General features: G+C 49.1%; 1 protein-coding gene across 1 annotated transcript in view; it reads left to right on the forward strand.

The window, feature by feature from the left end:
* Positions 1-2,870: 2,870 nt before the first annotated feature.
* Positions 2,871-18,950, forward strand: part of LOC116947587 (uncharacterized) — a 37,574-nt gene continuing 21,494 nt past the window's right edge. Inside the window, exons 1-3 of the mRNA XM_032963513.2 lie at positions 2,871-2,998; positions 16,146-16,185; positions 16,341-16,482. Coding sequence (XP_032819404.2) covers positions 16,422-16,482 — 61 coding nt within the window. The 5' untranslated portion in view covers positions 2,871-2,998; positions 16,146-16,185; positions 16,341-16,421. The remainder of the gene's footprint in view (positions 2,999-16,145; positions 16,186-16,340; positions 16,483-18,950) is intronic.

The following is an 18,950-nucleotide window of genomic DNA, read 5'->3' on the forward strand; positions in this document are numbered from 1 at the left end:
TCCAGTAGGGGCGGATCAGAATGTAACAACAGCAAACATTACAAAAAGATAGGAATGCAAAGTTTCGGAATGGTAAGCAATTTTATGTTCAAATTGCTTAAGTACACCAATTCCCAAGCGAAGGCAAGCTAGCAAAGCTACAGCAAAGACAGTCCCAGGCCACACCAAGGCAACACACAGTCCCTCAATAAAACATTAACATTGCAGCGAACGGATTACAGAGTCCTTGATGAATATTGCACAACTAACAAACGAGGTATTTAATGGTCGTAAAAACACCATGCTAAGATATAATGTGTTTAGTTTGTTGTCCTTCCTCCGCACCTCTGATTAGCATGATCGGTTACGTACGGTGCAAAAGAAGTTCAACATATGTAAGAGCAAGAGGCGCCACAAAAAAAGTAAGCTCTGGGTTTTTGGTCTAACAGGGACAAAGAGGGCGAGTGCAGGAGGCGAACCAATCTGTTGACGTGTGGGGATTCAAGAAATACGGTGGACCAACGCGGAGACACTTTTTTTTTAAAAGACTTACCTATTACAACTGATAGTTCTGCTTTTGGTTGGCCGCTTAACGTTCTGTGGACTTTTGGCCTGTAAACACTTGACACAAGCAATAAATTACCGGCTCCGGGGTTCCTCACGCCTGCTTGGCCCGGGGGTGGGAGGAGGATATAGACCCCGATAATTGAGGGGCTCTGAACCGGCTCCAGGTGCGAAGCCTCTAATTCTCTAATTGTCGTGAGCTCATGATCACACCTTTACGACCCCCCCCCCCCAGGTGAGGAGCGTCACGTGAGTAGGGCCACGTGAATTGAACTCTGGTGAGTCGAACCACGAGAGTTGCACCCTGGCGAGTTAATGTGGATGTGGTCCCCTGGAATGGGAATGGGGCTCAGTGCTTCGTGCACCCCTAAGGGAGAGTCGCGACACAATCCCCCACCCTCGCTCCCGGAGCCCGAGAAGAGGGAGAGAGGGGGGGCTGTGTCCGTTCCGCCACCACCCACCACCTGCATTGACAAGGAAGCCTCCAATGCGATAAACATGCACCCGCTTAGGGAAGAGAAATGATGATGATGGGAGAGAGTTCATAGATCATTCACACATCCGATTAGCACGGTTGGCTACGTATGGTGGGTGCATCTATATATATACGTTGAAATAACTTCGCACCGTACGTAGCCAACCATGCTAATCGGAGGTGCGAAAGAAGTTCAACATGCACACTGTACATCCCATCCTCGATCAGACAAAAAAATAATCAGCATTCATCGTCACCGTCTCATTCCATCGTCCACCCGAGGACTCGTCCCGTGTGCCCTGGCTACGGGATCACAATGACCCCCACGTGGTGTGGGCGGCGCGCGCGAGCGGGTGAGCGAACGGGTGGGTGAGGCTGTGCCCTGGCCGCGTGTCTGTGTGGGACGTCCTCACGGCGTAGTCTTGCTCATTTCCCTAATAAAGAAACTCTCGAGGTCACTTTAAACGAGCGGAGGAGCCGCAGTGAATTCTAAACACGCGGACCTCACCAGGGCCTCGTGCGTCACGTGTCATGCGGCAGAAGCCCTCGACACCCCCCCCCCCAGTGTCGCTAATTTAATTTGCGCCGCGTGAACGGAGGGGGGGGGGTCTCGCCTTGTCCTCTCCTCCACCACCCCCTACTCCCCCATCCCCCTCACCTGTGTCTCTCTCTAAAACGCGGCGATGCCAGCCTCCTAAAGCTGTTATCGGGTAACGCTGCCGCGTTGGCAGTGGCGCATAAGCACGATAGCAACACAATTAAACACATTCGTCAATAACACTGCGTGTACCCTTAGCTATATAATGGGCAACGTTTCGGGCAATGGCCCTTCTTCACAGCACATGAAAATGCTCAGAAAAAATCACCGGCAAATTACTTAATGAGCACGGTTGGCTATGTACGGTGCGAAAAAAGGTCCCCCGTACAGCCTGTAACAGACTGTTGGGGCAAGTGCTGTTAGAGAGCACCTATGAAGGCCGGCACGACACACGAGGGGGTGAGTGGCCAGCACCACGCCCGGCCGCCTTTATCTCCCTAGTGACAATATTTACACACCCCACCAGGTACTCAATTGCGGCTGAGTTGACCTAGGGGAGGCCCAGGACCAGTTCAGATAATCGTCACTGGTGTTGACCGTGAGCGGGAATACGAACTCGGGGGTCGCCGGGTTCGTAGCGCAGTGCGCTAACTGCTACCCGATCGCACAATTGGCAAAACTCGACAGGACGCTCCTGAAGAAGAGTCTTGAGAGTCGGTGAGACTTTCCTGGGTAAACGAGCGGAATCACCATAATAAAAAGCACCTAGATGGCCTCTCTTTGTGCTGCGAAAGGGCCATTGCGCGGAACGTCGCCTATTATATATTGTTTCTCATATTTTAAGGCCACCCAGGGTGGTATTGACCGACGTGTTTGATACGCTGGCCGCTCACGCGTGTAATGACAGGAGGGGGGAGGGGGGGACCACGTGGTGGCGTGGAGACCCCCCCCCCCCACTCTTCACAGGCCACACAGCCGCGCCACCACCTCCTCCGTCACTCATTGACTCTGCCCGCGTGTGTAGAACACGCACAGCCCGCGTGCTCTATCCACTGTTCGACGAGGGTATCCACACGCCGTGCTGGTCCTGGGGGTGATTTGTTTTTATTTCTTTAAAATTGACATTATCTAGAAACCACTACTGAGTCGTAGCGTCATGTGGCATTGGGTTTTTATTTTAAGATGTTTTTAGTCAATTCATGAGTGTGTATTATTATACACGTGGGATAAAAACCGGAGCATCCGGAGAAACCCGACACCTTGCACGAGGGGCAACACGCTATCCCCGTACAGATGGAATAAACAGATGGCGATGATTCTACTTGCTGTACTGCCGTCTTCTTGGCACCTCCTCGACGCACAAGGGAAGGAAGTTTCACAACATCGGTGCGACCCATCAACCCTCGCCTTCACAGCGCTTGGAGTTACAGGCCACGCGCAGCGTAAGCCACTTCTGCTCATTACGCTGGTGCGCGCAGGAAAGGCTCAATCGAGTCTCGAGAGATTCTTGTCAGGAGGATCCTGCCAAGTTCTCACAGCAGGGGGCGGGCGATGATCGCTTTGTGTGTTCACCCAATTGAGTCGTTCGCGGTGTGACGTTTTCAAATTTGTGAGGCGGGAATCGAGCGCAAGCCGGCGTGGGTTCATAGCTCATTGCTTGGCTTCATAGATCAGTTAAAGCTGGCAGTGGCGACACTAAGGATTCAATTGCGTGCTCCGACCTCTTCCAACGCGTGTGTTCAGCGTGGAAGAGTAGGCCAAATACACACTCTAGATCTCCCTCCAGTGGTAGGCCCTTTCCGCCAGCAGTGTCATGAGCCAGATATGCCGGGGCTGCGCCTTTATCCGTTTGCTGACACTGCCCTTGGATTTGTCGTCTCGGCGGTTAGGCTATGATCAGTATTGTGCCGGGAAAGACAAAGGTGGGTGTGGTGGGGGTGACTTGGGACTGTCTCCCCGCGGGGGGGGGGGGGGCGCTCTGTCTGAGCCTGGGGTGCTTTCAATCAGGAACCTCGCGCCATGGGAGGTGTGGGGGGTGACTACACACCCCACCCCCATCTGTCCGTCCCCCCTCCCCGTTCCCGCGTCTCTCCCTGCTGCCACTCTGTAATGAATCTTCGTTATTGGTGATTGTTGGGGCGGGGGTGATTGGAGGGTAGGGGGGAAGCGGTGAGCAGAGTCACCTTGGAGCATAACGCGAGTGGGGGGCCGTGGGGGGCACCCGACGTCACGGGGTGGAGGGGGGGTATGGCTGCCTGAGAGATAGAGCAATATAGTGCGTGGTCGTGTGAAATGCGCAGTGCTGAGCGCGCTGCACTGCGTACGTGGTAACCCAAGTTCCATTCCCGTTCACCAGTGACGATTATAATTATCTGCAACGGCCCTGGGCCTCCCCTGGGTCGACTCATCCTTAAATGAGTAACTGGGTGCGATGTGTAAACATCGCTATTGGGGAGACACGGGGGGCCGGGCGTGGTGCTGGTGGGTCGCCCACCGCCCCATGTGCCGTGCCGGCGGCGCGAACAGGACTTGCCCCAACAGTCCGTTAAAGGCTACACGGGGGACCTTTGCCTTAGCGAGTGTCGGTGGTGGCCGGGACGCGCTCCGATAAATGTTCAGTTTAACATCGCGCGTCAACGTTCACGCGAATTGCGTCTCTCACGCTCGCCGAAGAGGAACCACAAATTCACGCTCGCCGAAGAGGAACCACAGACGAGCGGGAAGAAAGCAGCATCCATGCGGTGAGCCACTGGCGCTACCAACAATTGCCCAAGCTCTACGGTCCTCTATATATGAACATGTTTTCAGCCAATTGATGAGTGTTTTATACATGGGTGGGAGGAAACCGGAGCGCGTGGGGCAACAACGCTCTTATCCCATACAGATGGGACAGATGGAGATTCGTCCTCACTTTTCTGTACCGCCTTCACCTTGCCAGCCACGGTATGGCGCTTCGTCGACTCCCACGGGAAGAGAGTTTCAAGACGTTTGTGCGATCCAGCAACGCTCGCTGCCTCCGCAGCGCTGGGTTAGAGGAACAACGTGCCCGCATGTCCACGGCCACCAGCAACCCGGCGAGACGAGAGAGGTCACGGGGAGACGAAGAGTGAGAGGCGATCACACAGTGAATCCCGGTGTCTCTGGGGTTCGGAACACCGAAACCCAGGGGTCTCGATTCCACCTGTGGGGGCGGTGTCGTGGTCGCTGCGGTTGTGTTTTTGCGGGTCGAATCGCAAAGGCCTCCCTGTTTAATACCGCGATGCGTTCTGGCAGTAATCTTACGGTATACTACGACGCAGCCCGTGTGCTTAGCTCACAGCGGGTGTTAATCATCCCGAGACGTCATCCGAAGAAGAGTAGGACATTGTGTCTCGGCGCCTCGGAACAAATTAAAAACAAAAATTACACCGCAAATTTGCAATTATTTCCCGATATTGGCAGACGAATGCGCACTCGCAGGTCAGTGCCGAGTCACATTTTGCCGCATAGGGTAGGGGGGGGGCACCCCTTCAAATTGTTTGAGATGAGATGTGAAAGGAAGGCGCTTGGAACAGCTGAGGCATTAAGCGATGTAGCAAGTGATCAACGTTATTCACCGCTCCGGGCGGCAATAACATGTAAAGGCGCATTCTTGCAAGCGCTCGCTTACCACCGCTGGCCGGCGTCAGGGTCTCAACCGGAGGGAGCACTCAAGAGGATGTTCGGTCAACTCCTTCGGGGCGTCCATAAATGACGTCACGCGATTTTTCACGATGTCTTACCTCCCCCCCTCGTCACACGACGTCACAAAAAGTCAGACGCCACCCACAAATATGACGTCACAAAGCTCTGCCCCCACCCCCCCCAAAAAAATATAAGACATGCTTCAAATCGCTGTAAACTATTGTCATTGAAGTGCGTATTTAATGTGGCGCTGCACTCTGATGTTGTAGGAGAAAACATTTATTAAAAAGTCTATTTAATTAAGTAGAACGTGTTGTCTATATTTATTTAAAGTTGCGCATTTTGATGTGACGTCACATTTCTCAAACACCCCCCCCCCCATGGTCACAAATGTCTGACCCCCCCCCCCCACCTAGGTGCGTGACGTCATTTATGTACGGTCCCTTCGACGCGAGCCAGACATCTCAGAAGCTTCCCACACTTTACCCCACCACACTCCACCTGCAGATCATATGCAGTACTGTATATGTACAGTCCTCTACTGCTGGGTGGGAGGGGCAGTCACGTGCCCACGGGTGGGGGAGGGGGGGGTGGTTGGGTGAAGGAGGCGGTGACGGAGTGGGGGAGTTGGCGGGGGGCGGGTCTCGTGATGGGGGGAGGGGCTGTCACGTGCCGGTGGGGAAGGAGTAGGCGGGAGCGCGAGGGGGATTCGTCTTGGGGGGCGGGGGGCGCGTGGGGGGCGTGGCGGTTGGGCGTGGGAGGGGGAACGGGGGGCGTGGGGGAGGGCGGGGGTGGTCACGGGGGGCGGAGGGGGGCGGGAGGAGGTCACGGGGGGCGGAGGGGGGTCACGGAAGGAGGTCACGGGGGGGGGTCACGGGGGCGGTGTGGGGGGCCTCGCGCCGGGCAGAAGCTGTTGAGTGAGGCGAGTGAAGTGAGGAGTTTTAGGAGTGAGGTGAGGAGTTTTAGGAGTGAGGTGAGGAGATTGATTAGTGAGGTGAGGAGTTTTAGGAGTGAGGTGAGGAGATTGATTAGTGATGTGAGGAGTTTGATTAGTGATGTGAGGAGTTTGATCAGTGATGTGAGGAGTTTGATCAGTGATGTGAGGAGTTTGATTAGTGATGTGAGGAGTTTGATTAGTGATGTGAGGAGTTTGATCAGTGATGTGAGGAGTTTGATCAGTGATGTGAGGAGTTTGATCAGTGATGTGAGGAGTTTGATTAGTGATGTGAGGAGTTTGATCAGTGATGTGAGGAGTTTGATTAGTGATGTGAGGAGTTTGATTAGTGATGTGAGGAGTTTGATCAGTGATGTGAGGAGTTTGATCAGTGAAGTGAGGAGTTTGATTAGTGAGGTGAGGAGTTTGATTAGTGAGGTGAGGAGTTTGATTAGTGATGTGAGGAGTTTGATTAGTGATGTGAGAAGTTTGATTAGTGATGTGAGGAGTTTGATCAGTGATGTGAGGAGTTTGATCAGTGATGTGAGGAGTTTGATCAGTGATGTGAGGAGTTTGATTAGTGATGTGAGGAGTTTGATCAGTGATGTGAGGAGTTTGATTAGTGATGTGAGGAGTTTGATTAGTGATGTGAGGAGTTTGATCAGTGATGTGAGGAGTTTGATCAGTGAAGTGAGGAGTTTGATTAGTGAGGTGAGGAGTTTGATTAGTGATGTGAGGAGTTTGATTAGTGATGTGAGGAGTTTGATCAGTGATGTGAGGAGTTTGATTAGTGAGGTGAGGAGTTTGATTAGTGATGTGAGGAGTTTGAGTGAAGTGAGGAGTTTTAGAAGTGAGGTGAGTTTGATTAGTGATGTGAGGAGTTTGATTAGTGAGGTGAGGAGTTTGAGTGAAGTGAGGATTTTGATTAGTGAGGTGAGGAGTTTGATTAGTGATGTGAGGAGTTTGATTAGTGATGTGAGGAGTTTGATTAGTGATGTGAGGAGTTTGATTAGTGATGTGAGGAGTTTGATTAGTGATGTGAGGAGTTTGAGTGAAGTGAGGAGTTTTAGGAGTGAGGTGAGTTTGATTAGTGATGTGAGGAGTTTGATTAGTGAGGTGAGGAGTTTGAGTGAAGTGAGGAGTTTGATTAGTGAGGTGAGGAGTTTGATTAGTGATGTGAGGAGTTTGATTAGTGAGGTGAGGAGTTTTATTAGTGAGGTGAGGAGTTTGAGTGAGGTGAGGAGTTTGATTAGGAGGTGAGGAGTTTGATTAGTGAGGTGAGGAGTTTTAGGAGTGAGGAGTTTGATTAGTGAGGTGAGGAGTTTGAGTGAGGTGAGGAGTTTGATTAGTGAGGTGAGGAGTTTGATTAGTGAGGTGAGGAGTTTTAGGAGTGAGGAGGTGTTAGGAGTGAGGTGAGGAGTTTGATTAGTGAGGTGAGGAGTTTGATTAGTGAGGTGAGGACTTTGAGTGAAGTGAGGAGTTTGAATAGTGAGGTGAGGAGTTTGTTTAGTGAGGTGAGGAGTTTGATTAGTGAGGTGAGGAGTTTGATTAGTGAGGTGAGGAGTTTGAGTGAAGTGAGGAGTTTTAGGAGTGAGGTGAGGAGTTTGATTAGTGAGGTGAGGACTTTGATTAGTGAGGGTGAGAAGTTTGATTAGTGAAGTGAGGAGTTTGATTAGTGAGGTGAGGAGTTTTAGGAGTGAGGTGAGGAGTTTAGTGAGGTGAAGATGTTTGATTAGTGAAGTGAGGAGTTTGATTAGTGAGGTGTTTGATTAGTGAAGTGAGGAGTTTTGAGATGATGAGGAATTTTAGGAGTGAGGTGAGGAGTTTGATTAGTGAGGTGAGGAGTTTAAGTGAAGTGAGGAGTTTGATTAGTGAGGTGAGGAGTTTTGATTAATGAGGTGAGGAGTTTGATTAGTGAGGTGAGGAGTTTGATTAGTGAGGTGAGCAGTTTGATTAGTGAGGTGAAGAGTTTTAGGAGTGAGGTGAGGAGTTTAAGTGAAGTGAGGAGTTTCATTAGTGAGGTGAGGAGTTTGATTAGTCAAGTGAGGAGTTTGATTAGTGAAGTGAGGAGTTTTAGAAGTGAGGTGAGTTTGATTAGTGAGGTGAGTGAGTTTGATAGTGAGGTGAGGAGTTTGAGTGAAGTGAGGAGTTTAGGAGGTGAGGTGAGGAGTTTGATTAGTGAGGTGAGGAGTTTGATTAGTGAGGTGAGGAGTTTGATTAGTGAGGTGAAGAGTTTGATTAGTGAGGTGAGGTGAGGTGGAGGAGTTTAGATTAGTGAGGTGAGGAGTTTTAGTAGTGAGGTGAGGAGTTTTAGAGTGAGGTGAGGAGTTTGAAGTGAGGAGTTTCATTAGTGAGGTGAGGAGTTTGATTAGTCAAGTGAGGAGTTTGATTAGTGAAGTGAGGAGTTTTAGAAGTGAGGTGAGTTTGATTAGTGAGGTGAGGAGTTTGATTAGTGAGGTGAGGAGTTTGAGTGAAGTGAGGAGTTTTAGGAGTGAGGTGAGGAGTTTGATTAGTGAGGTGAGGAGTTTGATTAGTGAGGTGAAGAGTTTGATTAGTGAGGTGAGGAGTTTTAGGAGTGAGGTGAGTATGATTAGTGAGGTGAGGAGTTTGATTAGTGATGTGAGGAGTTTGAGTGAGGTGAGGAGTTTGATTAGTGAGGTGAGGAGTTTGATTAGTGAGGTGAGGAGTTTGATTAGTGAGGTGAGGAGTTTGATTAGTGAGGTGAGGAGTTTGAGTGAGGTGAGGCGTTTGATTAGTAAGGTGAGGAGTTTGACTGAAGTGAGGAGTTTAGGAGTGAGGTGAGTTTGATTAGTGTGTGAGGAGTTTGATTAGTGAGGTGAGGAGTTGATTAGTGAAGTGAGGAGTTTGATTAGTGAGGTGAGGAGTTTGATTAGTGAGGTGAGGAGTTTGAGTGAGGTGAGGAGTTTGATTAGTGATGTGAGGAGTTTGAGTGAAGTGAGGAGTTTTAGGAGTGAGGTGAGTTTGATTAGTGATGTGAGGGTTTGATTAGTGAGGTGAGGAGTTTGAGTGAGGTGAGGAGTTTGATTAGTGAGGTGAGGAGTTTGATTAGTGAGGTGAGAAGTTTGATTAGTGAGGTGAGGAGTTTGATTAGTGAAGTGAGGAGTTTGATTAGTGAGGTGAGGAGTTTGATTAGTGAGGTGAGGAGTTTGAGTGAAGTGAGGAGTTTGATTAGTGAGGTGAGGAGTTTGATTAGTGAGGTGGGGAAGCGAATTGAGAGTGCCGTGAGGTAAGGAGTTTGGTGATGTGACGTGAGAAGGGAAGGAGTGATTTGAGGTGCGGAGTGAGGTGAGAGAAGGGGTGAGGAGAGTGAGGAGGGGTGAGAGGAGTAAGGTGACATGAGAGGTAAGGAGTGAGAGTGAAGGAGTTGAGGTGAGGGGGTGAGGAGTTGTTTTGTCCGCGTGTGACTTGAGCGGAATTTTCATTTTGAAGGAAAAATCGAACGAAGCCCGCGGTGAGACCCGCGCCGGGAGGGAGCGGGCGGCGCCTTCAGCGCCAACGATCGGAAGGCCAACAGCAGAGGCTACCACTACAACAACCACCAGAACTACTAACACCACTACAACAACTACCACTACAACAACCACCACAACTACTAACACCACTACAACAACTACCACTACAACAACCACCACAACTACTAACACCACTACAACAACTACCACTACAACAACTACCACTACTACTAACACCACTACAACAACCACCACAACTACTAACACCACTACAACAACTACCACTACAACAACTACCACTACAACAACTACCACAACTACTAACACCACTACAACAACTACCACTACAACAACTACCACTACTACTAACACCACTACAACAACCACCAGAACTACTAACACCACTACAACAACTACCACTACAACAACTACCACTACTACTAACACCACTACAACTACCACTACAACAACTACCACTACTACTAACACCACTACAACAACCACCACAACTACTAACACCACTACAACAACTACCACTACAACAACTACTACTAACACCACTACAACAACTACCACTACAACAACTACCACTACAACAACTACCACTACAACAACCACCACAACTACTAACACCATTACAACAACTACCACTACAACAACTACCACTACTACTAACACCACTACAACAACTACCACTACAACAACTACCACTACAACAACTACCACAACTACTAACACCACTACAACAACTACCACTACAACAACTACCACAACTACTAACACCACTACAACAACTACCACTACAACAACTACCACTACAACAACTACCACAACTACTAACACCACTACAACTACTACCACTACAACTACCACAACAACTACCACTATAACTACCACAACTACTAACACCACTACAAAAACTACAACTACAACAACTACCACAACTATTAACACCACTACACCAACTACCACTACTACTAACACCAATACAACAACTACCACTACAACAACTACCACAACTACTAACACCACTACAACAACTACCACTACAACAACTACCACTACAACAACTACCACAACTACTAACACCACTACAACTACCACTATAACAACTACCACTACAACAACTACCACAACTACTAACACCACTACAACTACTACCACTACAACTACCACAACAACTACCACTATAACTACCACAACTACTAACACCACTACAAAAACTACCACTACAACTACCAATAGTACAACAACTACCACTACAACAACTACCACTACAACATCTACCACAACTACTAACACCACTACAACTACCACAACTACTAACACCATTACAACAACTACCACTACAACAACTACCACAACTACTAACACCACTACAACAACTACCACAACTACTAACACCACTACAACTACTACCACAACTACTAACACCACTACAACTACTACCACAACAACTACCACTAATACTACCACAACTACTAACACCACTACAAAAACTACCACTACAACAACTACCAATAGTACAACAACTACCACTACAACATCTACCACAACTACTAACACCACTACAACAACTACCACTACAACAACTACTACTACAACAACTACCACAACTACTAACACCACTACAACTACTACCACAACAACTACCACTAAAACAACTAGCACACCTACTAACACTACTACAAAAACTACCACTACAACAACAACAACTACCACTACTACAACTACCACAACTACTAACACCACTACAACAACTATCACAACTACTAACACCACTACAACAACTACCACTACAACAACTACCACTACAACAACTACCAACTACCACAACTACTAACACCATTACAACAACTACCATTACAACAACTACCACAACTACGAACACCACTACAACAACTACCACTACAACAACTACCACAACTACTAACACCACTACAACTACTACCACAACAACTACCACTATAACAACTACCACAACTACTAACACCACTACAACAACTACCACTACAACAACTACCACTACTACAACTACAACAACTACCACAACTACTAACACCACTACAACAACTGCCACAACTACTAACGCCACTACAACAACTACCACTACAACAACTACCACTACAACAACTACCAACTACCACAACTACTAACACCACTACAACTACTACCACAACAACTACCACTACAACAACTACCACAACTACCAACACCACTACAACAACTACAACAACTACCACAACTACTAACACCATTACAACAACTACCACTACAACAACTACCACAACTACTAGCACCACTACAACTACCACTACAACAACTACAACTACAACAACTACTAACACCACTACAACTACTACCACTACAACTACCACTACAACAACTACCACAACTACTAACACCACTACAACAACTACCACTACACCAACTACCACTACAACAACTACCACAACTACTAACACCACTACAATTACTACCACTACAACTACCACAACAACTACCACTATAACTACCACAACTACTAACACCACTACAAAAACTACCACTACAACAACTACCAATAGTACAACAACTACCACTACAACAACTACCACTACAACATCTACCACAACTACTAACACCACTACAACTACCACAACTACTAACAGCATTACAACAACTACCACTACAACAACTACCACAACTACTAACACCACTACAACAACTACCACTACAACAACTACCACAACTACTAACACCACTACAACTACTACCACAACAACTACCACTATAACAACTACCACAACTACTAACACCACTACAAAAACTACCACTACAACAACAACTACCACTACTACAACAACTACCACTACAACAACTACCACAACTACTAACACCACTACAACAACTACCACAACTACTAACACCACTACAACTACCACAACTACTAACACCACCACAACAACTACCACTACAACAATTACAACAACTACCACTACAACAACTACCAACTGCCACAACTACTAACACCATTACAACAACTACCACTACAACAACTACCACAACTACTAACACCACTACAACAACTACCACTACAACAACTACCACTACTACAACAACTACCACAACTACTAACACCACTACAACTACTACCAGAACTACTAACACCACTACAACAACTACCACTACAACAACTACCACTACAACAACTACCAACTACAACAACTACCACTACTACCACTATAACCACTACAACAACTACCACTACAACAACTACCACTACTACCACTACAACTACCACAACTACTAACACCACTACAACAACTACCACAACTACTAACACCACTACAACAACTACCACTACAACAACTACAACTACCACTACAACAACTACCAACTACAACAACTACCACTACTACCACTATAACCACTACAACAACTACCACTACAACAACTACCACTACTACCACTACAACTACCACAACTACTAACACCACTACAACAACTACCACAACTACTAACACCACTACAACAACTACCACTACAACAACTACAACTACCACTACAACAACTACCACAACTACTAACACCACTACAACAACTACCACTACAATAACTAGCACTACAACAAGTACCACAACTACTAACACTACTACCACTACAACAACTACCACTACAACAACTACCACAACTACTAACACTACAACAACTACCGCAACTACTACAACTACAATAACTACCTCTACAACAACTACCACTACAACAACTACAACTACCACTACAACAACTACCACAACTACTAACACCACTACAACAACTACCACTACAATAACTACCACTACAACAAGTACCACAACTACTAACACTACTACCACTACAACAACTACCACTACAACAACTACCACAACTACTAACACTACAACAACTACCGCAACTACTACAACTACAATAACTACCTCTACAACAACTACCACTACAACTACCACAACTACTACCACTACAATAACTACCTCTACAACTACTACCACAACTACTACAACTACAACAACTGCTGTACTACCGCTACAAGTACTGCAAACTACAACGACTCCATCATCACCACTTACTGCTACATCACCCGCGCAACACAACTCCTACAACAACCACTTACAACAACTTAATTTCACCAGTGTGCACAACTAGTAAGTACAACCACACAATCGATTACAACTACTACTCGGCAGTACATAAAAAAATAGTGCCACAGCCACTACTAACGTAACAACTCACCACACCAGTAACACAAACAGCTTCTACTAAACACAACGGCAACACCTGAACCACTCAACAATGCGTGAGTTGCACAACCACCACCACACCTGGGTTATAGTCAGGCCTGTGGTTAACTCACTTGTAAAGTTACACGTGCAGCCCTCTCTCAATCCACTGCTGGATTGAGAGGCTTCATCCAGCAGTGGATTAATAATCAGCTATGATAAATCCACTGCTGGATGAAGGTCCCCCCCCCCCCCCAAAGCCGTCGCCACCTCTCACGGCACCGCAGTGCAGCACCCGCCTTCCTGCTCTATGGACCCCTCCTGTGTCGCTTTCCATCTCATCCGCGGTGGTCGACGTCCTCTCGGGAGCGTCTCCCTCCTCCACTGTCCACCGCCTTGCTGAACCTCGACCCGTGCGTGCCTCTTAGCGACGTGCCCCGTCATCATATCGATTACGCTTCTTTTGCTCATCGATCAATACGATGTCTCTAACTTGCTGCGCGTGCTCCCTGATCCGTGTGATCATTTCACCCCCCCACCCCGTCTCTCGGGCTAATTCCGAGCGCTCAACTCTCCACGCTGCTTTGCGCAATGTTCATCGTTTGCAATGTCCATCTTTCCGATGTCCATCTTTCCGATGCGTATGTCACAGCCGCTATGCACATAGCGAAGATAAAGATTCTCCCCCACCACCACCCGTGTAGCCTTGAACGCCACTTTTGGGGCAAGTGCTGCTTGCGAGCTGCTATTGTGAAGGCCGCCACGGCAGACGAGAGGGGGGCGGTGGGTGGCCAGCACCACGTTCAGCTGCATTTCTCTCTCGCCCGTGTCGATGTTTACACACCGCACCAGGTACTCGTTTTAAGGCTGAGTCGACCTAGGGGAGGCGTAGGACTGGTTATCATATTCGTCGCTGTTCTTTGGTTCGTGAGCGGGAATTGAACTCAGGTTCGTAGCACCATTCGATAACCACTCGCGACACAGTTGCCCCAACAATTGTTTATACGGGGGTGGGAGGGGTGGTCTTTACGTGCACACTGACAAAGATATTCCGTATAGCATGAACGGACTGTTGGGGCAAGTGCTGTTAGCGAGCACCTATGAAGGCCGGCACGGCGCACGAGGGGGTGGGTGTCAATGTTTACGCATTGCACCAGGTACTCATTTTAGGCTGAGTCGATCTAGGGGAGGCCCAGGACCATTGCACACCCATGCGCGCGCACTCACACAAAGGGGCCATCCATAAATGACGTCACGCACCTGGGGGGGGGGGGGAGGGTCAGACATTTGTGACGATTGATAAATGTGACGTCACATCAAAATGCGTAACTTTAAATAAATATAGACAACACGTTCTCCTTAATTAAATAGACTTTTTAATAAATGTTTTCTCCTACAACAGTGCAGCGGCACATTAAATACGCACTACAAAGACAATAGTTTACAGCGATTTGAAGCATGTTAAAAAAAATTGTGGGGGGGGGGGCAGAGCTTTGAGACGTCATATTTGAGGGGGGGGGAGTCTGACTTTTTGTAACGCCGTGTGACTAGGGGGGAGGGGGTCAACAATCGTCCAAAATCGCGTGACGTCATTTATGGACGGCCCCATAACAGACTTTTGGGGCGAGTTGCTACCAGCGAGCACCCATGAAAGCCGGAACGGCACATCCACGCGTGTGAGTGGGGTGTGTTGCGGGGCCCTCTCCCGACTACCAATCGTGGGTAGCCACAACCCAGGCCCCCCCACCGTGCCGCCTTCCCCTCCGGTTACAGCTGAAATAATGAGTGCGGGCAAAGTAATTGCGTCCGTTTTATTGCTGCGCGAAACGCGATTGGGCCTCTTCTCCCGCTCGTCGCTGCGGCCGCATCGATCCGCGGGATATTAAACGCCCCGCGCCCGTGCGCACACCCGCGCGCCGCAAATTACCCGCTTTAACGACTGCCTGTCTGTTGTTGCTTTTTAATTACCTCCTTAGCTTCCTGCTGATGATTTTAATGCCCGTGTTCCAGGGTTGGGTGCTGACCGTGGGAGAGGCGGCGGCGGACGGAGAGGGTTTTGTGTGTGTGGGAGATTGGTTGAGGAGGAGTTCGTGGTCCAGGGACACGCGCACACCCCCGCGTTCCCAGAGCGTGAGGCTCCAGGATGAATTGGGTCAGCGGCTCGAGGCGAGTGCCGTCCGCGTGTTACACTCCCCAACTCGAGCTTTGAGCGCTCTCCAATCTCTGCTCTCTTTCTCTGACCTCTCTCTCTCACCTCTCTCCATCTCCTCTTTTCACACAGGAGCCAGATTGGATTTAAGGCAAACAAGAAACTGCAGAAGGTGCGTTACTCGCTGCGCCGGCGATCCCGCGGCACGCACCCATGCCGTCGCACCTCGTTAAGATGGACATCCTGGAGATTGCCTCGCTCGCCGCCTTCTCTCTCTCCCCCCCCCTCCTCTCGCCTCCCTCCTCTCGCCTCCCTTATTTCGTGCAGAACTTCTTCCAGAAGCGCAAGTACGAAGAGTATCCGCAGCCGTTGAAGCTGCCATCACCACAGAAGCGGCAGCACAAGGACATGAACATGGACTTGGTATCTCTGCACATGGTCAACCACATCGCCTGCAATGATGCAAAGGGTGGGCGCCCCACCCACTCGGCTATCGGGTCCCACCACTCTACATTAGGGCCACCACCGCGTACATGTGCCCAGCACTATCGGAGCCAGCGGGCACCTCCAACGCCGCACACCAACTCCCGTGCACCACCAGGGCTGCGCAGAGGTTCCTGGAGGTCTGGAGCAAAATGCCACGTGGACCTGTTGTGAAGACTTTTTGTGTGAGGCCTGGGACAAATTGTCCCTTGCTCCCGCCTCCCCCCACCCACTCCCCTCTCTGGCTCTTTATATCACCACTCTTGAGGCCAGGCCCACCTTCTGCAGTGACCACCACTGGACACAGTTCCCCATGCACACCAGACCCATTTCGCTGGTGGGGTAAACCAAATCCACCAGCGCCAGACAACACAATACACGTGCGCTACTGTCGATTGTCCCTCCAACCCGCATGCAACAACCATAACACCTGGCCCAGCAAGCATCTGGCCCAGCACCCACGGGGCCACCACGTACATGGGGGCCCACAGATTGTGGTGGTGGGAGGGGGGGGTGCGTGTAGCCGCTTGGAGCAGTGCCCGGGGGGCCTGTTCTGCCGTCTCCCCCCCCCCCCCCCCCGAGTTGTGGGACTGCTGCTGGCGGCGCAGGGTTTTATGCTCCCAGGCAGATGGCTGCTGCTGCGTGTGGGTGCCTCTGGGAGCTGCTGGAGAGTGGGGTGACTGATGCGTGAAGCGACAGATCAGCCGAGCTGAAGGGCCCTTTCCAATCCCAGGCATTCTTCCCACGCTGCTGTGCTGCTGCTGCTGCTTCCCTCCACCACGAGTGAAGGGGTTGTTTTACCAGAGGTTTTATCAGGCAGCGTTGATGCACAGTTAAATGACGCAATGCGCATCATAACGGGAACGCTGCAACCGACACTAATTTCTTGGCATACAAACCTGCAAGGGGGTTTATACGTCTTCCAGCCAACGACAACCACCTACCGATCATCAACCAAGACAACAATGTTCCTCGCTGCCGACTACTCAAATCCCGATCACCATCGGGACTTGGGATCGCGCTATCACCATCAAATCGCACCCAGATCCAGCGGATTGCTGGAGCACAGAGTGGAACAACGCTGACTTCCAGAATAACCACCTCATTCGAGACCCAAACATCACAACTGCTGGCTTTGACATTCATCCTCTAAGACACTCTTGTAACTATCAGCCGCATCAGAACATCAGCAGGCCGATACGCACATCTGCTTCATAAATGGAAAATTAAAGACAAGCCACGTGTAGCGTGATTGTGATCACACAACCGAAACTATGGACCATATTGTAAACCCATAGAGACACAGATCTACGTATAGACTCGTAGAGATACATAGAGACACAGGTATATAAATATATACAATTATAGATAATCAAAAGTAATGCCATTGTGGCCATGTAGCCCAAACTATGAACCATATAGTAAATCTGAAAAGACACGTAGAGACTCATAGATATACATATAGTAGTGTAGAGATACATGAAGACAGAGACGCCACAGGAGTGTGATTGTGGCCATGCAACCCAAACTATTGACCATATAGTAAACCACTTGTCTGCACTCCTTCAATGGAGTAGCAAAACTACACGAACACCCTCCCAAAGCCCTCTCGCCCTGACTAGCAGACCTTGACATTAGCATCTAGCTCCTGGTCATATTGCTGCTATGCGTAAGAATATATGCGAATCGTGCAACATCCATGTGGCTGCACTCAGCGGTAGAGTGTATGGCTTGTAATTGGAAGGCTGTGAGTTAAAATCCCGTTTGGGGGTGGGGGGGTTGGTTGACTCAGCCTATCATCCTACCCTCCGGGGTCGATAAAATAGTTACCACTTTGTGGGGAAGATCGATAGTGAATATCCTGTGGAGAGACTCGCCACCCGCCATAGGAATGTGGATTTTTAACCCACTTGGGGATATAAACGGGAGGTGAGCACCAATGCTTAAAGACTCTTTTAAGCAAGAACTCTGATGTTGACTTGGCCTCGGATGGAGCCAGGCTGCCTGGCCCAACAGGCACTCCACCACCTTCATAAATTCGCCTCCCCCCCCCCACCCCACTTTCCCCGCGACGAGCTCTGTGCCATCACACGAACTTATTTGCTTTCAATCGGCAATTATCTGTGTGCGCGCCGCTGCCAGACATGCGCTGCGGCGGCGGCCGTTTGCACCATTTGACAAATAGCGTGAGGACTGCTAAACGTGGCGGGTGTTTACGAAAATGGTTAAATTTGTGACTTTAAAAGCAATGTTCGCACGACTAGAAATACGCGAGGAATCTCGCAGCAATAATAATAGTACTGATGATGATGTCGCAGAGGCAGTGTGGCAGAAAAACAAAACTCCAATTGGGCATCTATAATTTGACGTGTTCCATGCCGAAATCATTCGCGTTTTAAACCTAGATCCCATATCTAACAAGGCCCTTGCCTCTATAGCCATGGCTGCCGCCTA

This window comes from Petromyzon marinus, chromosome 30 (assembly GCF_048934315.1).
Source record: "Petromyzon marinus isolate PM22_M1 ecotype Great Lakes invasive population chromosome 30, UKy_Petmar_22M1.pri1.0, whole genome shotgun sequence".
Taxonomy (NCBI): Eukaryota; Metazoa; Chordata; class Hyperoartia; order Petromyzontiformes; family Petromyzontidae; genus Petromyzon; species Petromyzon marinus.